Source organism: Tamandua tetradactyla, chromosome 14 (assembly GCF_023851605.1).
Source record: "Tamandua tetradactyla isolate mTamTet1 chromosome 14, mTamTet1.pri, whole genome shotgun sequence".
Taxonomy (NCBI): Eukaryota; Metazoa; Chordata; class Mammalia; order Pilosa; family Myrmecophagidae; genus Tamandua; species Tamandua tetradactyla.
The window spans coordinates 53,136,413-53,163,256 of NC_135340.1; the positions used below are offsets into that span (position 1 = coordinate 53,136,413).

General features: G+C 38.7%; 1 protein-coding gene and 1 pseudogene across 1 annotated transcript in view; both read left to right on the forward strand.

Moving 5' to 3' along the window:
• EIF2AK4 (eukaryotic translation initiation factor 2 alpha kinase 4) overlaps positions 1-26,844 on the forward strand; it is a 120,787-nt gene that overhangs the window by 45,627 nt on the left and 48,316 nt on the right. The window contains exons 10-18 of the mRNA XM_077127431.1: positions 6,970-7,076; positions 7,715-7,872; positions 10,531-10,955; positions 11,963-12,032; positions 14,182-14,265; positions 16,886-17,008; positions 19,155-19,259; positions 21,228-21,285; positions 21,841-21,920. Coding sequence (XP_076983546.1) covers positions 6,970-7,076; positions 7,715-7,872; positions 10,531-10,955; positions 11,963-12,032; positions 14,182-14,265; positions 16,886-17,008; positions 19,155-19,259; positions 21,228-21,285; positions 21,841-21,920 — 1,210 coding nt within the window. The remainder of the gene's footprint in view (positions 1-6,969; positions 7,077-7,714; positions 7,873-10,530; positions 10,956-11,962; positions 12,033-14,181; positions 14,266-16,885; positions 17,009-19,154; positions 19,260-21,227; positions 21,286-21,840; positions 21,921-26,844) is intronic.
• LOC143655903 (tubulin-specific chaperone A pseudogene) lies at positions 21,930-26,844 on the forward strand (annotated as a pseudogene).

Below are 26,844 nucleotides of genomic sequence, written 5' to 3' on the forward strand. Positions count from 1 at the left end.
AAAGAATATAAAAAACTCAAGTCAAAGAAATAGTCTATAATTTCTTTTTAATGCTGTAGAACTTCAAAAATATTTATTTAAATGAACGCTAATGATGAAGTTAGCTTAAGTGACATCAGAGGAAATATGGTTAGAGAACCACTGAAGGAGAGACTCATTTCGTTCTTGATTCCTTTAGTCTTCTGCCCTTCTTCATCCGTCAAGAGTAATTTAGTAAAGGTTGGCGATAGCATTGTGTATTTTTAATCTAAGTAGATGATAGCTTGCACATTGAATAGCAAAATGGCTGGCTCTGTAGATAAAACTTTGCTAGTTCACCACTTACGGAAAACACAGCTACTCTCTTTCAGTTTTTAACTTGAGATAAGCAGTCTGATTCTGTTCAGGTGGTGGTTCTTTAGTGTTTTTTAATATGCCTTTAGCTTCCTAGAGGGGTTTGCTAGGCCGTGCTTGGTTACGTAGGAGCTGCATGGTATTGTTTTACTACCTTTGTTGCCAGCTACCCAGCCCTGTTAAAAAGGAAGAGGTCATTCACAGAGAATAAAAGAACGGCAGGATTCCATTTGTACACGTTTTTACTTATGAGTGAACACCTTTTGGAGAAAGGTTTTGTGCTGTCTGTGGTGATTAGGAGTCTGGAAGCAGCAGCTGGGCTCAGACCCTGTATCTATTCCAGTACTGACTGAGCCGCCTGACTTCCCACCCTGAGTTTCCTCCCTTGTAAAGTGGGGTTAATGTTGCCTGCCTCCTGAGGTTTTCTGAGGATTCCTTTGGAAGTGGTTAGTCCTCCTCCTCAGCAGTGAGGGTCTGGACTTAATGTGTATGTTTCCAAGCACTCTTGATTCACACCTGCACCTGGTGCCCACCTTTGCTACTTTGGGCTACTGTGTTGCCAAATTATGGGCTTAGTATTTCATCTAAGTGAGAGTTTGGTGACTCTGAAATCTCTTAAAGATAAAATGCACTCTAAGCAGACTTTCATGTTTGTTTTTTGATCCAGACTTATTATCATGTCAATCACAATAATGTCTCAGCTAAGTTAAAGTGGATATATACCTCAGAAAGCCATCAAGGCATGCATTTTTTATACACATGAACAATTGGAAATAACCCTAAAAATTGAATAGTAGGAGAATGTAGAAGTAAATTCTTGTAGGACCGTACCTATACAGCAGTTTAAAAGAGCTTTAAAAGATCTTCAGAGAGACTTCCGGGTCAAGATGGCGGCTTAACAACGTGCGCGTTTTAGTTCGTCCTCCAGAACAACTGCTAAATAACCAGAAACAGTACAGAACAGCTCCTGGGGCCACGTCAGTGACCAGACACACAGCGTACCCCAGTCTGGACCAGCTGGACCGGCTGCGAGCACCCCGCAAAACCTTGAGTTCCCAAAGCTGCGGCCGCCAGCGCCCCTCCCCCACAGGCCGCTTCCCAGAGGGGAAAGGAAACGACTTTACCAGCAGCAGGGACTGGGCACAATCAAATGCCAATTGTGGAACTAATTAACAAATTCTGACTACTAAAAATAGGCCCCCAGCTTAGGTGAACCCGATCAAAGCGGAGGTTGCTCATTTTTGCCCCGGCACGAAGGGGGCAGGACTGACAGAAAAAGGGGGAAAAAAAAGAAGGAAACAGGTTTTTGTGGTTGTGTATCTACAAAGGCTTGACTGCCTCTGGATACAGCGGCAGGACTTTTCAGGCTGCAACTGCCCCAGGCATAGGCAGAAGTGAGCTCTTTTGGGGGCTTATCTGGAGCCTGTGCCTTCCCCAGGGGAGGGGTGAAGGCCCACCCAGGTGGAATCCCTCCATCAAGGAATTCAGACACCAGTGCTTGGTAATTTGAAGCCATTAAAATCAGCCTACAACCTCTCCTCTGTCTCCAACAAACCCCCAGTCAAAGTTAAAGGTACCGCATCATCTTATTCTGGTGGGACCTGCAGTCAGACAGGCGCCACATACTGGGCAGGATAAGAAAAACAGAGTCCAGAGACTTCACAGGAAAGTCTTTCAACCTGCTGGGTCTCATGCTCAGGGAAAACCGACGCAGGTGACTCTTACCTCCTGATAGGAGGCCAGTTTGGTCTGGGAAAATCTGGCTGGGGTCTATAATATCTAAGCAGACCCTCCTAAGTGTGTGGGGGGGGAAGGTACCACACAAGCAGGGCAAGAAACAAGAAAACAAGAACTGAAAAATTCTCCTCTGTTAAATAAAACCTAAGCTAAAGGTTCAGATAAAGCTGAACAGAATGTCAAAGAACAGATAGACAACAAATTCATCCAGCAAGAAAACCCTAGATAAAAGAAGTGAAAGCAATCTCCAGAATAAACTAATTAAGGTAATTAAATGCCTAGGCGCCAGCAAAAAATAACAAATCACACTAAGGAAATTGAAGATATGGCCCAGTCAAAGGAACAAACCAACAATTCAAATGACATACAGGAACTGAAACAACTAATTCAGAATATACAAACAGACATGGAAAACCTCATAAAAAACCAAATCAATGAATTGAGGGAGGATATAAAGAAGGCAAAGAAAGAACAAAAAGAAGAAACTGAAAGTCTGAAAAAACAAATCACAGAACTTTTGGGAATGAAAGACACAGTAGAAGAGATGAAAAAAACAATGGAAACCTACAATGGTAAATTTCGAGAGGCAGAACATAGGATTAATGAACTGGAGGGCAGAACATCTGAAATCCGACAAGAAACAGAAACTATAGGGAAAAAATGGAAAAATATGAGCAGGGACTCAGGGAAGTGAAAGACAATATGAAGCGCATGAATATACGTGCTGTGGGTGTCCCAGAAGGAGAAGAGAATGGAAAAGGAGAAAAACTAATGGAGGAAATTATCACTGAAAATTTCCCAACTCTTATGAAAGACTTAAAATTACAGATCCAAGAAGTGCAGCGTACCCCAAAGAGAATAGATCCAAATAGACATACTCCAAGACATTTAATAATCAGAATGTCCAAGGTCAAAGAGAAAGAGAGGATCTTGAAAGCAGCAAGAGAAAAGCAATCCATCACATACAAGGGAAGCGCAATAAGACTATGCGCAGATCTCTCAGCAGAAACCATGGAGGCGAGAAGACAGTGGGATAATATATTTAAATTATTAAAAGAGAAAAACTGCCAACCAGTAATTCTATATCCAGCAAAATTGTCGTTCAAAAATGAGGGAGAAATGAAAACATTTTCAGACAAAAAATCACTGAGAGAATTTGTGACCAAGAGACCAGCTCTGAAAGAAATACTAAAGGGAACACTAGAGACAGATACGAAGACAGAAGAGAGAGGTGTGGAGAAGAGTGTAGAAAGGAAGACTATGAGTAAAGGTAAAAGGAAGGAAAATTAGATATGACATATAAAATCCAGAAGGCAAAATAGTAGAAGAAAGTCCTACCCATGCAGTAATAACACTGAATGTTAATGGATTAAACTCTCCAATCAAAAGACGTAGTCTGGCAGAATGGTTTAAAAAACAGGACCCATGTATATGCTGTCTCTACTCAAAGGTCACGAGGCCAAGGACACAAATGGACATTTACATGTTTATAGCAGCATTATTAACAATTACCAAGTGATGGAAACAGCCAAAATGTCCATCAACAGACAGTTGACTAAACAAATTGTGACATTTGCATAAGATGGAATATTATGCAGCTGTAGGACAGAATAAAGTTATGAAGTATGTAACAACATGAATGGACCTTAAGGACATTATGCTGAGCATGATTAGCCAGAAACAAAAGGACAAATACTGTATGGTCTCACTGACATGAACTGACGTTAGTGAATAAACTTAGAATATTTCCTTGGTAACAGAGACCATCAGGAGATAGAAATAGGGTGAGATATTGGGTGATTGGAGCTGAAGGGATACAGATTGTGCAACAGGACTGAATATAAAATCTCAGATATAGACAGCACAATACTACCTAACAGTAATGTAATTATGTTAAAACACTGAATGAACCTGCATGTGAGAATGATAGAGGGAGGAGGACTGGGGACATAAATGAAATCAGAAAGAAAGATAGATGGTAAAGATCGAGATGGTATAATCTAAGAATGCCTAGAGTGTATAATAGTAGTGAAATGTACAATGTACAAATTTAAGAAATGTTTTTGCCTGAGGAACAAAGGAATGTCATTATTGCAGGGTGTTGAAAATAGATGATAATTAATACTTTAAAATGTCACCTTATGTGTGAGCCTAAAGCAAAAAATGTTTATTTGTTACAAAATTTATATTTTGACTAGAGCATTTCCTAATATAACTCATGTAGATAGTTTGAGTGAATGTCATAAGTACTTGGAATCTCAGGTAGCATATGAGATTTTGTTGGTTTGTCCAGAGTGATGCCCCGATGAATCCCAGAGTGATTTGATCAGTGACTGGAAAAGTATTTGCAAGCCCCCTTCGGGGAATGGTGAGAGTGGGGAGAAATTCAACTTCCCCAAGTTGAATTCTTGATATTCTCACAAGCAGTGTGGACAACCAAAGGTATAGGCTGAGCCCCCAGTCTTGGGGTTTGTTCACATGAAACTTGGCCCCACAAGGGATAGGTCAAGTCTGCTTAAAATTTAGGCCTGGGAGTCACCCCCAAGAGAGCGTCTTTTGTTGCTCAGATGTGGCCTCTCTCTCCAGCCAACACAACGAGCAGTCTCACCATCCTTCCCCTCTCTGCGTGGGACATGACTCCCAAGGGTGTGGACCTTCCTGGCAACGTGGGACAGAGATCCTGGAATGAGCTGAGACTCAGCATCAAGGGACTGAGAAAAAACCCTAGAATGAGCTGAGAATTAACATCAAGGGATTGAGAGAACCTTCTCGACCAAAGGGGGAAGAGTGAAATGAGACTAAGTGTCAATGGCTGAGAGATTCCAAACAGAGTTGAGAGGTTATCCTGGAGGTTATTCTTATGCATTAAGTAGATATCACCTTGTTGTTCAAGATGTAGTGGTGAGGCTGGAGGGAACTGCCTGAAAATGTAGAGCTGTGTTCCAGTAGCCATGTTTCTTGATGATGATTGAACAATGATATAGCTTTCACAGTGAGACTCTGCAAATGTGAAAACCTTGTGTCTGATGCTCCTTTTAGCTACTATATCAGCAGAAGAGTAGAACATATGGAATAAAAATAAATAATAGGGGGAACAAATGTTAAAATAAATTTAGTTTGAAATGCTAGTGGTAAATGAAAGCGAGGGGTAAGGGGTATGGTATGTTATAATCTTTTTTTTTCTCTGTTATCATTTTATTTCTTTTTCTGTTGTCTTTTTATTTCTTTTTCTAAATTGATGCAAATGTTCTAAGAAATGATGAATATGCAACTATGTGATGATATTAAGAATTACCGATTGTATATGTAGAATGGAATGATCTCTTAATGTTTTGTTTGTTAATTTTTTTAATTAATAAAAAAAGTTAAAAAAAAGATCTTTAGAGAGATCTCTAGGACTCATAGTTAAATGAAAAAAAGCAAGTTAAAGAATAATATATACAAGATGATGTCATTTAAAAATAAATATTCACAATACATCATATCTTTAGTTTGCTGTGTGTTTATGTGAATGCACAGAAAAAGGTCTGGAATAATAAACACTCAGAAGGGGAGGAAGTGTAGAGAATGGGGGTTTGGTCAAAAACTTGATCATTATCAATAATGTTTTAATATTTATAAGGAGGAAGCTTTCATCTTTTACTTATGTAATTAAAAATTACTTTTACATTTAGGGAAAAATACAGTATCTTATGCACATAGATTTATTGGAATCTTTCCTTGCCCTTTCAAGGTGTGAAATTAAGAGTGCTTTGCTTTTCAGTGCTGTGACATACAAAAATTAAAATGTTACCCTTTTGCGATAGTTGCTTTTACCACTTTATATGTATTTTAAACCATATTTTAAACTTTATTTTAAAGTTTAGACTCACCTTGATGGTTGGTTCTTTTAAGCACATTTTCTGCAGTTAGGGCCAAGGGCTACCATGTGGTGTACTTGGGTATCCCTGCTATCTGGAACCCAGACAGCTTAAATGAGTTAAAACGGTGGTGCTCAGACTTTAACTTGGATTTGAAATCACCTGTAGGGCTTGTTAAGCTACAGATGACTGTGAATCCAGATTTGCTGATTTACTAGGTCTGGGGTATGGTAGAATTTGTATATCTAACACATTCCCAGGTGCTGCTGGTCTAGGAACCTCAGTTTGAGAAACACTTGAGATTGTGTGCTTTTGATCATTTAAAAAGCAAAAAGGCATTTATTAGAACATTAAACAGAACATTAATAGCCTCAAGCGATAGAGTTAAAAGAAAGCATGTGGGGCCACGGTGGCTCAGCAGGCAAGAATGCTCACCTGCCAGGTCAGAGGACCAGGGTTCGATTCCCGGTGCCTGCCCATATAAAAAATAAATAAATGAAATTAATTAAAAAAAAAAAAAGATCATGTGGTAAAACATGGGACTTCAAAAATTAGTCCGTAATTGTTAGCAACTTATTCCGTATTATGAATAAACTTCAATTAAAGTTTATCAGATTGGGCCCCACCCTCAAAAAGAGATCTGCTTTACTTTCCTTTTAGAAAGCTTTGTTTGTGACTGGTCCCAGAAAGGCTTAGTTTAGCATGGCAAGTCCTTAACAGAAGTGAAAATTCATAGCCTACTTGTGCTACCTTAAATTTTTTTTTTAATTGTTCCATGAGGATAAGTTTTCCTGCTTCTAGAGACCCTACGTTCTCTGTTTTTTTTTTATTCCCCGTGGCACCCAGCCTGGCGTTCAGTATCTAATCTTGTAGGAATATTTATTGATTTAAATTGACCTAATAGGTGCATTTTGGTCCATAAGTAACATGAACTCTCTAATGTGTACCTTTAAAAAATAAGCCCATAATTAAATGCCTTGGATTAGCCAGTTTCACAATTATTTTGAGTTATTGAGATTCTTCTTTCCCTCCCACTGAGGTGCGTTTGCTTGGATGACAAGGAAAGATGGAGTCCTCAGCAGCTGATAAAACACAGCTTTATAAATCCTCAGCCCAAAATGCCTTTACTGGAACAGAGTCCTGAAGGTAAGTCTGTGGCCCTTCTTTTTTGATACCCTTAAATTATTTTGAAATTATACACAAGCCTAAAATTGGAAGAGGCTACATGGGTTATTTATTTTATCTTACACAGAGCCATACATAAATCCAGTCATTTAATAAATACAGTCTGCATGGAATTGTTTCGCAACCCTGATTTTCCCAGTCTCTACCAATGGAGTGTTCATTGGTGTAGCCTCTGGTAACGTTTAGTAATCCTTATTGTTGTGTCACCCTTATTGTCATGTCACGAGATTTCCTTGATGCTCCTTAAGTCAGTTTCTGTTGGTCACCCATTAATTGTGACCAAGCAGATTAAGGAACCTCAGAAGAGGTTGGAATGAGTTGGGGGGGGGGGGTCTGGGTTTGAGTTCTGGCTCTGTCCTTCATTCACTCACTTCATTACTCTGTTTCTGTTACCCCCACATGGCAAAATTACATATTTCTACCGATTTAAGGAGGGTAAGATGAGAAGTATTAAAGGATGTGCCAGGTCAGAGGTACTTTTTAAAATTACTTTTTGGAGACCTTTTTTCCAGTGCTTATATAATTTTCCTTGTTGGATATGGTAGCTCTTCCTATATTTTAAAGGTCTCATTTGTCTCTTACTCTTTGTTTTCACTCAGATTCTGGAGGACAAGATTATGTTGAGACTGTTATTCCTAGCAACCAGCTACCCAGTGCTGCATTCTGCAATGAGACACAGAGACAGTTCTCCCGATATTTCATTGAGTTTGAAGAACTGAAGCTTCTCGGCAAAGGAGCTTTTGGAGCTGTCATCAAGGTGTGACAGGGTTACCCCCGGTCCCTTTTAGTGCTGCTTCTGTGTTCTGTTTCTGCAGAGACTTGACTTCTGTTTTGGAATGGGGAGGGAACCTATGGTCAGCTTCACCTACCTGGAATTAAAGAGTTTCTAAAAGGACACATCATTCCTTTTTCCTTGCTTGATGCAGACCATTACCATGAAAAATACATGGTTATAACAGCACTTCAAATAGTGCCAAGACCTGTAAATGATGAGCGTTTTTGTGCACTTTGGTTCAGGAAAAAAAATTGTTCTCTTTTCCTCCTGTTTGCTGTTAGAGTTACTATGAATAAAACAACCGTGAGGTTAGAACAGAGATGAAATTCAAGGTGGAAAACGGACCCAGGTGGGTTTTAATGGCTTTTATTTTCCAGCTCTTATTGAAAAGGAAAATCATTCCTGCTTTATTAATATGTGCTTTTGATAGGTCTTCCTTTCTCCATTTGTCCATTTAGATGACTTTTATTATTATCTGCCCTTTGTAGAAAGGAGTTTAGTTTCTTTTCTGTAACTAAAGTCTTTTTATTGATTTTAGGAGACCCACATTTATACTCTCTTATTAAATTCATGTATGATGTATGTCACCTGCTGGGGCAGGTGGCCCACCATCACCAGGGCATAAGTCTACTTAGGATTCTGAGAGTCTCACTGGGAATTACTATTGTACTAAGAAGCATTACTAAAATTGCTACAGAAGGCCTTTTCCACTGACAGAAGAATTGAATTATTCTGTAGTAGTGAGTGCCAGAAAGAAAATCTTAAGCAAATTTTCCAAAAGGAAATTATAGTATTATAGGAAGCTTTCAGCTTTCTTCTTGAGAGTATAGACATTACAGTTAGGTGACTAAATAGGACAGATAGATATCCTGATCGGGATTATTAGTTATCTTTGAGGAGTGGATGATTGAAGTATAACCTACCCTTAACTTACAAGTCCTTTAAACTTCTTTACATTTTATATCCTTAAAGAAAAAACATTAGCAGTATCTTCATTTCCTTACAAAATAATGAAGAATGATTAGTAAGCTCACATTACAAAAGCATCTTAGTAATTTAAGTCCCTTCAATTTTTTTTTTTTTTTTAGGAGAACCCCAGATCCCCTACACCCTAACTCTGTATTTCTGGTTTAGAGTAGAGCAGACTGTTCAGTGATCTATTTCCTTAGCAGTTAAATCCATTATTGTTCCTATACCTTTCCATTTTAATAATTGAATTCCTAGGAGTTTCCTGTGTGGCTAGTTTTATATCTTAGTGACTTACAGCATATATTAGATTTCATATAGTTGTGCTAAAGACAGGTAGATTAAATATGTGAATAGAAACTTATGCCAAAGCTTTCACTGTCCTCTCGAATGACGTGCATGAAAAGAACACATAACCTACATTTATTAGAGCAGATTCCTTGTTTCAGGTCATTTCCTGGATGTTTTACAAACATTGTCCTTCAATTTCATGACATTCTTACGAGGTCGGTATTTCCCTCATTTTTCAGATGAGGGAATTGAGTCTCAGAGAAGTTAAATGTAATTTGCATGAGGTTACACAGCTACTAAGACATGAAACCAGCATTCAGGTGATATGTATTTCACTCCAAATCTTGCGTTCATATCACTATTTCCACATAAACAGAAGCAATCTGAAGAGAAAGATGCTCACTTTTGTCTTCTCTAGTCAGCTAGCTTCTCCCTCTGTCCATGACTACGTTATTGCTTTCCTGAAGTATATCACTACCTCAGCCTGCAGGATTGGGACTGCAGTGTTCTGGTGAACGAAGTTTTCTAAAAGTGCTTTAATCGACCCAATTACCTAGTAAAACTGCCTGGGATATGAAGGGTCTTGAGACTTGCCTTTGAAAGTTTTTCTTGTACTATTTATCATTGTACTCTTGATTGTGTTCTAGTTTTCATGCATATTATCAGTCATACATCTTCAGTCTTAGTAACAAAGTCAATGGACAGTAATTGTGCTAATAGCAATTACTGTTACTTACTGAGCACCTTTCTCTGCTGAGACCTTAATACAGGTGCTTTGCCTGCTATCTCGTTTAATCCTACAGTCACTGTTTCAGGTAAGGGAAGTGGTATAAATGCCATTTTATAGATAAGTTGAATGTTGGGAAAATTATGTAATTCACCCAAGTTCACACTGTTTTATAAGTTAAGGAATTAGGACTTATTCAGGTTTGTTAACATTTTTGGAGTTTAGTTTATCTTTGGTGACTGTGTAAGAAAATCAGAAAGAAAAACTAAAATTATCTTCTGAAACTTTACACTTTAGAAGTCCCTCAAAAATTATCATTATTTTAAAAACAAAGTTTATTTAGAAATTTAGATCGCAGATGTAATATTGGGAAATCAGGAAAGTAATTGTCAATAAAATTAATGATTGAAATGGAGAATTTGTTTTGCCCCAGGGTCTCTTCGCAAACTAAATAAATCTACACATTTTCTGTTTTGGGAAAGGAGAAATTCAGCTTAAGACATGTTTTAGAGTGTGGTTCTCCACCGTAGATGTTGCTTCTCACTTGGAAATCCCAGTTCTCCTGGAGAGATGAGGTGACACTATATAAAGTATCAGTTTATGTGAGATTCCGATCACATAACGATACCGGGTCCCTTCCCCTTCCCGTGCGGCAGGTGCAGAACAAGCTGGACGGCTGCTGCTACGCGGTGAAGCGCATCGCCATCAACCCGGCCAGCAAGCACTTCCGCAGGATCAAGGGCGAGGTAACGCTGCTGTCGCGCCTGCACCATGAGAACATCGTGCGCTACTACAATGCCTGGATCGAGCGGCACGAGCGGCCTGCCGGCCCCAGGACGCCACCCCCGGAGCGCGGGCCGCAGGCACAGGACAAGCCGAGCGCGCCGGGACTGCCGGAGGGGGACACGGACAGCGTGGAGGCCGCGGCGCCGCCGCCCATCCTCAGTAGCTCGGTGGAGTGGAGCACGTCGTGTGAGCGCTCAGCCAGCGCCCGCTTCCCCGCCACCGGCCAGGACTCCAGCAGCGACGAAGACGACGACGATGAGGACGAACACGACGGCGTCTTCTCGCAGTCCTTCCTGTAGGAGTGCGCGCGTTTCCAGGGCTCCTGGGCTTCCCTGGACGCGCCCCCAATCTTTGATCCCAACCCATCCCACCCCAGGGAAAAAAGTGATTTATGTAGAAATCCAGACCTGCCTTTACGACGTTAAAAAGCAAACAAGAAATCCACTTTTAGAGAGTATCCAAATGCAATCCCAAATTGTTCTTGTTTTGTTTTATCTTCAACAGATCTCCATAATCCACACCCTGCAGAAAGGCAAAACATAAATTACTCCCAATATCTGATCTTAATATATTTAACAGAGTTTCTTATAAGGCATTCCTTTAGATAAGGAATTCCAACTCTGGAGCTTTTCAAAAATAATTTGGAGGGGGAACAATGATGGTACAGCTGCAGAGTTCTCGCCTGCCATGCGGGAGGGAGACCCCAGTTCCCGGTGCCCATGCAGAAACATAAATAAATAAAAATAACTTGGAGTTGTGATATAGGACCAACTCTAGTTCAAAAAAAGATTACCTAAACTAATCATTATAATTTAAAAGTTAATCCATGTTAAAAAAAAGAGTTAATGCATCTTAGAATTCACCTTGGTCATGTGCTTTCATAATTGTATCTGAAATACAGTCTGATTTCATTTTATTGTATCTAGTTGAATAAAATTTATCATAACTCTTAGCTGTTAACTTTTTTTAAGGAAAATTAATCAGGCTGATTTTTATCTAAATGAAGAGTTCTATGTTTCATATATTAGTGACATAAACATCAACATGGTGTTATATACAGAGTTATGCCAATGAAGTGATGGTACAGTATTTATAGCCTCTTTGTTTTTTTTTTTTTCTCATATGGGCAGGCACCGGGAATGGAACCCGGATCTCCAGCATGGCAAGCGAGAAGTCTGCTGGCTGAGCCACCATGGCCCGCTCTTTATAGCCTCTTTGCATTCTAGTAATTACAAAGCATGCTGATTTTTAGAATTTTAACAGAATTTTGCTTTCTCTAACATTTCTCTTTCTCTTTTTAAGTCCTGCTTCAGATTCTGAAAGTGACATCATCTTTGACAATGAAGATGAGAACAGTAAAAGTCATAATCAGGTAAGTATATAAATAAAAATTACACTGTTTTATTTATCATGGGTGTAAGTAAGGAATCTAACATCTCATGTTATAAACCTCAAGTAAGATATTAAAGCCTCAATCTGACATGTAGATGTAAAAACCAGCAATTTTAAAATTTGATCATTCATTTAAAATATATGCTGGGTAGGCCACAGTGGCTTAGCAGGCAGAGTTCTCTCCTGCCAGGAGGGAGACCCAGGTTTGATTCCCAGTACCTGCCCATGCAAAAATATATATGTGTGTGTGTGTGTGTGTGTGTGTGTGTGTCTACGTGTGTATATGCCATTCTGTGTTTATCGGTAGATTTTAATTTATCCACATAATAAAATATGCCTCCTTTTGCAAGAGGTATAAATTGAGACGCTACCTTTTTTTTTTTTTTTTAGTGAAAACTGTTTCCTAGAGGATTTCAGGAAATTGTACATGTTTGAAGATGCATATTGAATGCAAATTGATAATTAGCCTGATTGTGGAGTTACCTTGCTTTCTCCCCACATCAGTTAATCTTGATTTATTTTCATAGGCCTTCCTCTCGAATAGTGTTTTAAAACTGTGAGTCATGCATAATGAAATCAATTTAAAGGGTCACAATCAGCTTTATTTAATTTTTAATGTCCTAGAGAGGAGTAGAGAATTCCAAAATGTATCACACTAGTAGTGGTATGCCCCACTTGTGGAACTTGTTTCTCATGAGTATTTGTAATGGTTGTGATGTAAAATATATTTCTTAATGTGGATCATGGTCAAAAAGTTTGAAAAACACTGCTCCAAGTCTCAGATGCCACTCAGTTCCTCATCTTCCTCTTCCCAGGCCAGCAGACCCCTCAAGACTGGTGTGTGCAGTTCAGTGATAAAGCTTTTTAACTTCTAGGGCTATTAGTTATTGCTACAGAGAAACATTCTGCAGGTCAGGACCTAATGCAATGATTGTATTATTAGGGGTAGACGTAATTGTGAGAAGTTAAAAGGGTACATTCACAGTCTACCTGTAGACTCTTAGATAAAGCAGTTAAACTGATTTGAAATAGGTTTGAATGCATCAGTTCATTTTTTCGTAAGTATTTCTATCATCTATTAAAATTATACTTTCTCAGTTACAAATTGTAAACTTAACCAAGAAAATAGCATAAATAATCTAAACTTAGGCTAGTTATCTATTTCTGGTTTAAGGATGCATTAAATTATGATAGAAGCATCAAATGTATAATCCTGGGTTTGCTCAGTTAAGGGCAGTATTCCACAAGCATTCTAATTGATGGTAGAGGCCTCCAAGAGATTAACAATTTTCTATGGATAATCCCCACGGTATATAATTGATTCAAGAGTAGAACCTGATATTTTCAGAGCAGTCCTTTTTTATTTCCTTTGACAGAGGAAAAGATGTTTAAAAAGATGATGTCAAAGACAACTTTAAATCAAAAGTGATCAAAAGCTGTTGCTTTTTTTCATACTTGGGGAGAAATATTTAAATACACATATTAGAAAATAAAAGAATTAAAAAAAAAACTGAATGGTGTTGTGTATTAGAAAGAAAATTAGCCATCAGAGACAAACATACAAGCCATGTAGAAAAGCAGTCCATCAGATCAGTGGCTGCCAGCAAAAGCCCTGTGCTCCTTCTTCAGAAGTGGAACTCAGATGGCGGTATGCCTTTCATAGCATAGTCACATTGAAATTGTTTTAATTGAAAATCGATTTCTAGTCTTAGGTTTCTAAAGTAAACCAACTACCAAAGGAAGACATTTCAGTAAAATGGAAGCTTTAAAATATTAGCCTGTGTACATTCTGCCCTTCTTATCTATAGAAGGATCTTGATTATGATAAAGATTTGGCTTGATCTGAAGTCATTCTGTAGATTGCACATCCTGAATAAATCCCTGTTTCCTACTTTCCTCATCATAGTTCTGTGTGCTTGTAGACTATGCGGTAGGTTCTGGTAATAGCAAAATTGCTTTTAAAATACTGTAAGCCTCTGAAGGACAGTGTTTGTGTTCTGCTCACTGGCCTCCACAGTCAAAGGGATAGCCATGTATGTGGGAGGGAAAGCACGCATATTTGATAATAGTGATGATCTTGTTTAATGTCAGCCCCCATTTTGAGTTCTCATGTGCTCCTCTTGGGTTAGGATGAAGACTGCAATGGAAAAAACGGTTGCCATGACAGTGAGCCATCAGTGACAACTGAGGCTGTACACTACTTGTATATTCAGGTGAGGCTATGGTGTGCAGCTTGGTGACACAGCAGCTCCCTGTAGTTACTAGTAGGTATAGTTCAAGAGGCTAGAACAAGACAATAGATAGAAGAGATCTCACAAGTACCACCAAGGTTTAATTGGCCAGAAAGGATCAAGGCCCTTCCCTCCAGCCTTGAACTCTTTTTTGTCCCCTATACTATAGCAGGAAACAGCATAGGGCAGTGGTTATGGGCCCTGGACTCAGACTGTAAAATAACATCCTGGATCCTCAGCTGTGTGATCTCAGGCAAAGTTCTTAAACATTCTGTGCCTAAGTTTCTCCATCTGAAAATTAAATTCTAGAACCTATTAGACTTCTTGTAAGGAATAAGTGAGATAATATATGTCATGTGCTTAACCATATCTGAGTTCAAGAAATGATAATTTTTACAATTTTTTAACATGCTAACTAGAACATGCATATACAGAAACTCCTCTTCATCTAACAAGCCAAATTTGGACAGGTAGGGTATGGTGCACACTAATGTATGTGCGTGCATAAGAAACACTGACATGACTTTAGATAAACCTCTGGAGCACAAGAGCCATGAGAAAACCAGTTTTGATAAGACATTATTTAAAATAACACTGAAAATTAGGCCTAAGAGTCACCCCAAAAAGAACCTTCTTTGTTGCTCAGATGTGGCCTCTCTCTCTCCAGCCAACACAACAAGCAAACTCACCACCCTCCCCCTGTCTACATAAGACATGACTCCCAGGGGTGTGGAACTTCCTGGCAACGTGGGACAAAAATCCTAGAATGAGCTGAGACTCAGCATCAAGGGACTGAGAAAAACCGTAGAATGAGCTGAGACTCAGCATCAAGGGATTGAGAAAACCTTCTCGAACAAAAGGGGGAAGAGTGAAATGAGACAAAATAAAGTGTCAATGGCTGAGAGATTCCAAACAGAGTCGAGAGGTTATCTTGGAGGTTATTCTTACGCATTAAATAGATATCACCTTGTTAGTCAAGATGTGATGGAGAGGCTGGAGGGAACTGCCTGAAAATGTAGAGCTATGTTCCAGTAGCCATGTTTCTTGAAGATGACTATATAATGATATAGCTTTCACAACATGACTGTGTGATTATGAAAACCTTGTGTCTGACACTCCTTTTATCTACCTTATCAACAGACGAGTAAAACATACAGAATAAAATAAATAATAGGGGGATCAAATGTTAAAATAAATTTAGTAGATTGAAATGCTAGTGATCGATGAAAGGAAGGGCAAGGGGTATGGTATGTATAAATTTTTTTCTGTTGTCTTTTTATTTCTTTTTCTGAATTGGTGCAAATTTTCTAAGAAATGATGATGATAAATATGCAACTATGTGATGATATTGTGAATTACTGATTATATATGTAGAACGGAAGATATTATGTTAAGAATGCTTTTGTTTGTTCTTATTTTTTTTTAATTAATAAAAAATTAAAAAATAATAAGCCTAGGCTTTGGCCTGCTTACTCCTTAAAGGCAGCAACCCAAACGGTGGTATACTCTCCTCGCACAAACCAAAGAGAAAGCAAACACGGCCATGGGGCATTATTAGTGTGCTCAGTCATATCTGCAAGCAGGTTGATGTTTAAATGTGAACTACAGCTCTGTGTGGAAGAAGGAATCTCAGACAAGCTGGAAACTAAAAGAAACTAATTTAGTGGTTGCATTCCTGGGGTTAAAGCTGGTCTTTGATATTCTCTAATATAAATAGCCTTGAGGTACCACTTACATCTATAATAAAGCATTTGCTACCTAACCACTATTTGTTGAGTTTCTACTATGTGCCATTGCCCTCTAAACAGTGATATTGAGACTGAAGTACGTAAAGGAAGTACATAGGAGGTGAGTGGAATCATGGTGTGGGGACCAGGGCCCCTGGCTGAGACCGGGAAAATGAGGCAGCATGTACGGACAGTTGTTCTAAGCACAAGAGAAGCCGTGCAGGTGTTCCTCTCTTTAAAAACAGTAAGAGCCTTCTTTGTGAAAAATCTCAACTCTGGCACCGATTTGAAGCATATAGGCTAGCTTTATAAATCAGATACTACATGCTGATTATGATGTAAATGATGCTGCATTGTTTTCCAGTACATTAATACAATTAAGAAGGAATCAGACAACCCCCCTTTTTGAAATGTTGTTATAAGAGCAGTGTTTTGCTTTAGGCTTGAAGGTTACTTGTCATTAACTTAATGTACAAATAAGAAGGACTGGTGATATTATTAGATTAATGATTCCCTCTTGGGAATTTGGGTTTGGAATCAATCTTGTTAAAACAGTATAAATAAAATTTTATTTAAATTTAATTCTCAGATTTTCATATTATTTGTGAAAGATTTTAAACCAGCCTCATTTTTAAAAATAAGCAATAATATGAAAAATAAAAATGATTTTTTGGGGGATGCTGAGATTACACGTCTGCCCCAATTTTTATTTAATACTGTCAGTTTCTTTTCTCAGTTTAAAAAAATTAAGGCTTTCCCATACCGTTTAAAATCCATGGTACATGTTTTTTTAAGAAGGATAACATTAATTGCAATTATCCTCCTTAGTTTTTACTAGTATAATCAAATCCTGACTGGCTTGTTCTTATCTGTAGATGGAATACTGTGAAAAGAGCACTCTACGAGACACCATTGACCAGGGACTGTATCAAGACACCATCAGACTGTGGAGGCTTTTTCGGGAGATTCTGGATGGATTAGCTTACATCCATGAGAAAGTAAGCTACAGCATTTCATATCTGAGAACTTATGTTTATATAATATTTATAACTGAATTTTAAAAAATCAAATTGTGAGAAGGGAGAAAAAATAAGAAATAGAGGGAAAACTATGGGTATATTGAAATTATTTTTGTAGGAAATAGCATGAAGTGTCAAAAGATAAGAAAATAAATATGGCGAATGTGGCAAAGTGTTAAAAATTGGTGAATACAGGTATCTGGGTGATGAGTAAACTCAGTCCCTGTTTGGGTTTTGTATTATTTTTACAACCATTCTGTAAATTTGAAATTATTTCACAATAAAAAGTTAAGAAAATAGTACATAGTATCAAAGTTCACAAAAACCACGTAAAGTTAGGAGAACAATTGGCAAACTCAAACCTGTAAGTCAAATGCTAAATTGCCACCTAGTTTATATGGCCTCTGAACTAATTATGGCTTTTACAATTTTAAATGGTTTGAAAAAAATTAAAAGAAAAATAATATTTTGTGATACATGAAAATTATATGGAATTCAAGGTTCGATGTCCATAACTAAAATTTTAATGGAACACAGCCATACTCACTAGTTACATAGTGTCTGTGACTGCTTTCACATTATAGTGGCAGGGTTGAGTAATTGTGACAGAGCCTGTCTGGCATGTAGAACATACAGCTACCATCTGGCCCTTTACCAAAAAAAAGTGTGCCATCCTCTGGGTTAGAAGGAAATGTTTCAATATGAATGGAAAGTGAAGATGATTCATTGAGTGGCTTAGAATAAAGTGAGTACATAATTAATACATGCCAACTTATTTGGTTCTAACTGAATTAGCGCTGCCCTTCCTAGGAACCCAGAGAAGCCAGAAGTCACCTGGCAAGGATAGGAACTGACTCTTTGAATAATATAGTTTGTCATATGTATAAAATATCACTTTAAGCTGGATATTGTCACTTCAGTGTAAATGCTAATGAGCCCATCTTCAGAGTAAAAACACTGCTTACGTTTTGAAACCAGGATTGTCTAGTACATTAACTAGCATAAATATATTAATTTTTTCCTTTGCCTCAATTTTCCTTAACCTTCAAATGTTCATGCTATATATATTTATACTGAAAATCAAGAGCTTTAATTTATATATGACTTGATAGAAGCAGACTTTGCAAGGGTAGAAATAAAAATGACTTCACAAGGACCTTCAGAACTCTTCTATTATGCTATCACCCTGGTGTCCTAAAACCAGGTCCTGTGTACTCTCTTCCTCTCCATCTAATTTCTTCAGTATTTGCTAATCATTTGCTGGGTGTCTAACACTGTGCCATATCTAGGAGTATAAAGACGTCTATATGACAAATTCCGTACTTGAGAGGGACTTATTTTTGAATGAGTCAAAACTTACCTTTATGGAATGGTTAAAAAAAAAAAAAATCATACAATAAAAAAGTTGTATGATTTTAAAAATTTTAAAGTATTTTATTAAATTTGATAATTTCCTGTATTATAATATAGGAAGCAGTAAGCATCATGAGCTGTCAGGAAGGGAAGAAAACCATGTTAGTATAATAAAGAATCATTGAACACCCCGTGTGTGCTGGGGATACAAAGTTGAATTTTTAGAACTACTGCAGTAAGTGTCATGCATGAGGGGTGGTGCAGCAGTGGCTCAGTGGCACAATTCTCGCCTGCCATGCTGGAGACCCAGGTTCGACTCCCAGTACCTGTCTATGCAAAAAAAAAAAAAAAAAGTCATGCATGAGTTAGCACTTGTAAATGTTGGTCCAATTCAGTTGAGTAGAGGAAAACAAAAGAATTTCCTAGGGAGGCGAAATGGTATGAAGGGAGGAAAATGTGGTTTTCCAGACCAGGGTATTTTGTGATGCTACAGAGGAGGATAATTTGGTGAACCTGGCAGAAGGGGATGCGACATTTGGATTTGGATTTTCCTGATCAGAACCACTACCAGGTAGAACTGGGGGAAGGTAGGGAGATCCCTGGCAGGACAGTCGGGAGACATTGCAGAGGCCAGAAAGCCTGGACCAGGGGGTTTATGGGAGGAGACCTCTTCGTATTTTCATCACTAGGTTGGCCTCTCAGCTTAGGAAACAGATGTAACTATAAATGGTGACTGGGGACAAGCACTGGTTTCTTTTGTGCCTTCCAACAGGGAATGATCCACCGAGATTTGAAGCCTGTCAACATTTTTCTGGATTCCGATGACCATGTGAAAATAGGTGATTTTGGTTTGGCAACAGACCATCTGGCCTTCACTGTGAGTATTTTTTAAATTGAGCTGAAACTGAAAAGGGACACAGGCCTTCATAATCATGAGAGTTTTGACAGTTCACTGAATTCTGCTATATAATCATCAGGAAATATATGTAAGTCTGAACAGGAAAGCTGCTAACGATCTTGGATTCTTTGAAATTGTGAATATATGAATAGTGAGTGCATTGTATTTGAGGGAAATGAAATGATTGGCTTGTGGATAATGTTCAGGTCAAAGTTATATATTATTTTATGAAATAATTGGGTATTTTAGTTGACTGTGCTAAGGACTGGATTGAATGCTTTACATTTGAGGGGCTTCTGGTTGGTTTGGGTCTGAGGCTCAAAAAAATAAAACACCAGGAAAACCACTTCTAGACAGTGTATAATTTAAAAAGTGTTTGTTCTTCACAACCTTGGAAAGTAGTTGTTTAACATACAAAGCTAAATAATGTAAGGTGAGAAAAAATAGTGATATAAAAGTTGAAAGAGAAGAGGGTGGGCCATCGTGGCTCAGAAGGCAGAGTTCTCACTTGCCATGCCAGAGACCTGAGTTCGATTCCCAATGCTTGCCCATGAAAAAAAAAAAAAGTTGAAAGATAAGAGAAAATTTACATGTAATTGTGAAGGTAAAAGTTATAAAGAGAACCGTATTTCAAAGAGGCCTCAAAGGATGGCTGAGAGTCCAGCGGACAGAGGTCGAAGCCAGGGCATGCTGAGGGTCAGGGACTGCAGAGAGAAGGAGCAGCATAAGCAAAGGCCATGCGGTGAGCAGATGTGGGTTGTTTGAAGCCAAGGACATCGTCTGGTTAGCTGAAACTAGGAGGTTTGGGGGAATAAGGAGAGGGAGGCTGGAATATCAAGGGGTCGTGTAGGTGGCCAGCTCTGAGTGCCAAAGGAGGAGTTTTACTGAACACCTAGGCTAAAGTTATTAGGCCCCCAAATCTGTAGTAGATGCAGTTAATTCTAAAGGTGATCAGAGAAGGAGAATAGATTTTGATGAATGGTGGGAACAACCACAGAGGCTATTATACAAGGTGAGGTTAGAAGGAACAGAGAGGGAAGAGATGGAAGGGGGCAGTAAAGATGGGGTTCTGACCAGAGATGTGAATGGAAGAGTCCTAAAATGAAGGAAGGACCAGTGATGGGAATGTGACCCCAGACTAAAAAAATTTTGCTTGATCCAGAAGGCTATAGAAAAGTGAGCTGTGTAAGAACACAGGCTCTGGAGCCCCACTCTCCAGGATAATAATCTCAGCTTTGCCACTTTTTTGTAGTGTGAACCTGGACAAGTTAGTTAACCTCTCAGTGTCTTGTATGTCAAATGAGCCTAGCACTAATTAGGGTTGCCACCAGGATAAAATGAGGATGCACATGAAACATCTGGAACAGGGTTTAGCGCTAAGAATGTCAAATGCCGTTGTTAATGATAGTGGTTGTAACATCATAAGAATATCGATTTAGAGTAATGCACGAGACAGTGCTATTGCAGAGACGGTAGAGGAAAGCAAGGCTTCCATGGAGGTGCTTTCAGTAACAATAGAATAGATTTGATGACCAACCTCTAGGAAAGAAGAATAAAAAATGATCCTGAAAAATCGTTAGCAATGGGAAAGAAAGATGAGTCTGGTATAGTGGTTTGTTATTTTTTTTAATATGCTCTTTTTCTTCCTAATAAATAGATTTGGTTTTGGAATTTGCAATATGAAAAGTCAATTTCTTTAAACTTTCCAGTTTTCTGTCCTGAAGGAAGAGTTCTTCTGTCCTTGCCCTTCTCCCTTGTGATTTCATCTGGGCTTCTGCTGAGCCCTTTATTAGTAGATTAACAAAACAAAACAAAACTTGCAAAACATATCATTATAATTATTCTAATTTCAATGTAATATTTTTTCTCAGTCTTTATTTAGAAAAAGATAAACGATTCTCAGGGAATATAACGTTTAATTTGATATTGGTTTATTTGCATTTTTAGGCCGACGGCAAACAAGATGATCAGACAGGAGACCAAGTAATTAAATTAGACCCTTCAGGTAAATGCAAAAGTTAGATATTTAATTGGTGTATTAAAACAGAGCAAGAGAATTATTAACTTGAAACCTATTTCCCATTTAATAAAGATTATTGTAAAGCAAATGGTAGGTATTCATTAAATAAACAAAATTATGAAATTGCCAAAATTTTTTTTTTCCTTTTCACTATGTTAATTGTACTTCAACACTCTAAGAAATTAGAGCTTAGGTTAGTTGAATAATTGCCTCCCAAGGACAGGCAGTTACATTTTGCTTAAGACCAAATGGTAATGTGGGGCTTCCTCCCAACCTGGCCTGTCTGGAGTCTCCTTTGTCTGCACTGTCCCTCCTCTGCAACGGCAAGACCTCCATGCGGGACAGAGTGCGTGCGCATATGGGACCTGGGGTGTGTCATTTCATAAAGTGCATTCCGCTTCTTCCTGGGAGTAGTGTGAACAGTGAACAGATTGTTACATATTATGCTTCAGTCCCTCAGAAATTTTATTTTTGATAAAAATCTGCCTTAACCATAAGTCTTGTTATTGGAAAGCTTTCCCTCTGTCTTCCTTCACACAGGCCATTTGACTGGGATGGTGGGCACTGCCTTATACGTAAGCCCAGAGGTCCAGGGAAGCACCAAATCTGCATACAACCAGGTAAAAGGGAACCCTTTGTGGGGGAAGCAAAGCTTTGAAGAGTTAGATAATAGTAAGAACATCAAGATCACTGCATTTGATATTTAGATACTAACTGAAATAGTTATGAGCATTCACGCATTCATTTAACAGATATGCGAGCCCCCCTGGTGAAAAGAAGCCACAGCATTGCTGTCAAGAGGCTTACCATAGGGTGGGCCACAGTGGCTCAGCAGGCAGAGTTCTCGCCTGCCATGCCAGAGACCCGGGTTTAATTCCCGGTGCCTGCCCATTCAAAATAAAAAAGAGGCTTACCATACAGCCATCAAATGAGCTAGTGCTCCGCGCCGTCTCCCTCCGCGGTTACCCCGGCTTTCCGCCCCTCCCTCCACGGCGCCCCAGAGACTATGGCGGATCCTCGCGTCAGGCAGATCAAGATCAAAACTGGCGTGGTAAAGAGATTGATCAAGGAAAAAGTGATGTATGAAAAAGAAGCTAAACAACAAGAAGAAAAGGTTGAAAAAATGAGAGCTGAAGATGGCGAAAATCATGCCATTAAAAAGCAGGCAGAAATCCTACAAGAGTCCCGCATGATGATCCGAGATCCCAGCGTAGGTTGGAAGCTGCATACACTGATCTTCTGCAGTTATTAGAAAGTGAAAAAGTCTTGGAAGAAGCTGAGGAATATAAAGAAGCCCGTTCAGTACTGGATTCAGTAAAGTTAGAAGCCTGAAATTTATCTGTTCAGGGTATTTTTGGCATTCAGTCCTGGGATCCATTCCACAATGGATCCATTCCACTTTTGACCACTCTGCATGTTCAAGTAGTGTGAGAATATGATTCTTTTTTTTGCCATTGCATATATTTTTCTTAGCCTAATTTCACGTGTCAAATAAATGAGTTCATCTAATAAAAAAAAAAAAAAAAAGAATGAAACTAACTCCTCTGCTAGAAGGACCCCCAGCCAGGCTCCAGAAACACAGAGAATATGCCGGCCAAATGAATAAAACAGATGTGGCCCCTGTCCTCAGGGGCCTATGTAATAGTAGATAAAACAGATGATAAACAAGTCAGAAACAAAAGAAATAATCACAAATTTTGATAAGTTTTAAGAAAAGAAATTGAGTTCAGTGACAAGAGAACAACAGGAGAGCATCTTCTTTAGATAGGCTGATAAGAGAAGCTCCCCCAAGAATAAAGGATGGGAAGGACAAGCCATGCAAGACTAGAGGTAGAGATGTACCTTGGAGGGAAAAGGGGGTGAAGCAGAGGAAGCAGCATGCATGAAGAGAAGACGCTGGTTGGGAGAGAGCTTGGCACATTTAGGAGACTCACAGAAAGCCAACGTAAGTAGAGCATGGTAAGGAACAGATGGAGAGAGGCAAGAAATGAGGCTGGAAAAGAAGACAGGATCAGATCAGTCAGGGCCAGATTAGCGGCAGTAGGAGTGGGGATTTTATTTAAAGTGCATAGGGAACCATTGAAGAATTTTGTACAAGAATTTTCTGTAGCCACTCCCAGGACACTTTGCAGAAGTCCAGGTAGAGAGGCTGATAGCTGGAACTAGAGTGGTAGCAGTAGAGATAGAACTATGCTGATTTGAGATACACTTTGGAAGAAAGCTGACAGAATTTTCCAGTGGAGTGGATACTGGGTGAGGAAAAGGAAGGAAAAAAAGTATAGTCCCCAGGTTTCTGCCTAGAGGAACTGAGTAAAGGTTGTTGACTGAGATGAGGAAGGCTGTGGAAAAGATACATGGAGTAGGAGGAGAAGATGGCCAGAAAATTCAGTTCGAGACATACTAAGTTTGAAATGTCTGGTGAGAAATCCATTTAGAGTTGTCCAGTAGGTTCTTAGAGACCCAGGACTTGAGTTTGGAGATGAGGGTCAGAGTCAGAGGTATATATTTAAGTCATCAGTCCAGAGATGGGATTGAAAGCCACATGACTAGATGAGATCACTTAGGGCAAGAGTGTAGAGCAACATTTTTTTTAAGTAGCAGGAAATTTCCATCAAAGCCTATTCTTAGGCCTGTAGTAGAAACTCAAGCCTGAGTTTTGCTTCTGACAGGGTGCTTTGGGCAGTGACATAAAAGTATCTAAATTTGAAACAGACCTCCAAGCAGTCAGTGAGGGTAAGAGTGAGATTATGGGGAGTTGTCGTGCACACACCATAGCGTGGGCGGGCACATTTAGTGTCATCTTTCTGATGTCAGTGTGACAGTGTCATGAAATGCGTACAAGTACTCTGCTCTTTCGTCCAGTAGCCTTGACTTTAGAAAGTTATACAAAGGAAACAATGAGGGATGTCCAAAAAGATTTATGTAAAAGAGGCCCACACAGCATTATTTACAACAGTGAAAAATAATGAAACTTGGGCGAGCCACGGTGGCTCAGCAGGCAGGAATGCTTGCCTGCGATGCCAGAGGACCCAGGTTCGATTCCCGGTGCCTGCCCATGTTAAAAAAAAAAAGAAAGAAACTTTAAAAAAACAGGGATCGGGTTAAATAAATTATGAAACATCCATGTAATTGAATCTGTATGTCATTAAAATCATGTTATGGAAGCCTCTTTAAGAAAAATGACATAATATTGAAAAATACTCTTGCTGTTTTAAGTGAATAAAAGTTGCAAACAGTAGTTTTGTAGAATGTGCATGTGTGTATATAGAGAAAAAAATGCAAAGTGGGTATATCTTAAACATCATATAGTAAATATCCCTCAGTGGTGTAGTTATACATGATTTCTGTTTTGCTCTTGGTGCTTTTCATATGTTCCAATTTTCTACCACCTGTGAGGTCTAGAAGATGTCACAATGAATGTTTGTTTTTTAAGACTTCAGAGATCACTAGTGATCATTTGGTAGGCTTTCATACTGATCCTTGAGTCAAAATTCTTTTTTCTTTTTTAGAGAAGTTGTGGTTTACAGAACAATCTTGCTTAAAATACACGATTCCCATATACCACACTATTATTAACACCTTGCATTGGTGTGGAAAATTTTTTACAATTGATGTAGCACGGTTTTATAATTATGCTATTAACTATGGACCATGATTTGACTTGGGGTTCACTGTTTGCATAGTGTAGTTCTGTGAATTTTTTTAAAAAATTTTATTCTGTTACCATATATACAATCTAACATTTCCCTTTTTAATCACATTCAGATATATGTATTTCAGTGCTGTAAATTACATTCATGTTGTGAATGTAATTTATGCTACCATCACCACCACCATTATTACCAAAGCATTTCCATCTTTCCAAATAGGAACTCTGTACATTTTAAGCCTTAACTTCCAATTTCCTATCCTCACTGTGTCCCCTGGTAACCTACATTCTAGATACAGATTCTATGAGTTTGCTTATTCTAATTATTTCAGATCCGTGAGAGCATACAATATTTGTCCTTTTGTGTCTGCAGAATTTATTTTTAAAACTTTTCCTTGAAAGTAGCTTCTGTACCACTTTGCGTGGTACAGAATGACCCAAGGCAATTTAAAATAAGTTCTGTCCTTCCCCAAGATGGATTATGAACCTGGCTTCCTCAGACACACTGCTTTCTGAGGGTCATCCTAGCCTTCGCAGCGCCATAGCTTAGATTTTCTCTGTACTGTCTTACCCATTGTCTTCTTTAATTGCATTTCCATATTTTGTTAAAACCATTCACTTGATCTTTCCAAACCTGTTTTGTAACTTTTCATTCCTCATTAGTAAGACTTTGCTCTCAGCTGCTGATTTTGGTCAGTGTTTCCCTTTTGAGAGCTGTATTAGTTTATTAAGCTGCCATAATGCAATATACCAGAAATGGAACGACTTTTAAAAGGGGAACTTAATAAGTTACAAGTTTACATGTTCTAAGGCCATAAATATGTCCTTACTAAGGCATCCAGAGAAAGGTACCTTGGCTCAAGGAAGGGTGATCTGGGAAGGCACGTGGCTGGCGTCTGCTGGCCCTTGTTCCGTGTCGTCACTTCCAGCTTCTGAGCGAAGCCTCTGTGGGCATTCACAGACACTGATCTAGGACGAAACTCTGGATTTCATCTTTTAGCTTAGCATCTGCCAGGGCCAGAGATTTCTTCTCTTTAGGTTTTGGCTATTTCTGTGAGTCTTTGTTGCGCACCTAGGCTATTCCTGTATTGATCACTAAAGTCTACATTGGCTCAGTCAACTCTGCCGCAACCTCTGGGTCTGCTCTGAGGTTTCTTCAAAATGTTTCCCCTTTTAAAGAATTTCAGTAAACTAATCAAAACCCACCTTGAATGGGCAGAGTCACATCTCCATCTAATCAAAAGGTCACACCCACAATTTAACGTGTCACATCATCACCCTACAATAATGGATCAGGATTAAAAGAAACTGCTACCCCCACAAGATTGGCTCAGGGTTAAAACATGGCTTTTTCTGGGGTGCATAAAGCTTCAGACCAACAAGGAGGGTTGGTTAAGATGCAAACAAAGCAAATTCTAATGACATATCTCAGCTGCCCTTTCTCTTTTAGCTATTATTTTAAATCTTCAACTAGTATTTATCCACATCTGTGTGTATAGCTAAATCAGTTAAATTCATTTTCTTTTTGTTTTGTTTGTTTTGGTTTTGGTTTTGGTTTTGGTTTTGGTTTGTCTATGGGCAGGCACTGGGAATTGAACCTGGGTCTCTGACATAGCAGACGAGAACTCCGCCTGCTGAACCACCATGGCCTGCCCTAAATTCATTTTCAAGACAAGTGTTGACCGAAATCAGATCAAATTATCTTACCATAATTTAAATTTAAGATCTCTCATTTAGACTTTATAGCTGTGATTTTTTAGAACAAACCTAATTTTTCTAGTGTGGCTTGTTTTTTCATTAATGCCAACTTTATTCCTTCCAGCTAACGCTGCTTATCCTACAATTCCCTGGTAAATTATACTTTCTTATCAAAGTCTTTAAATACATTTGGTTTT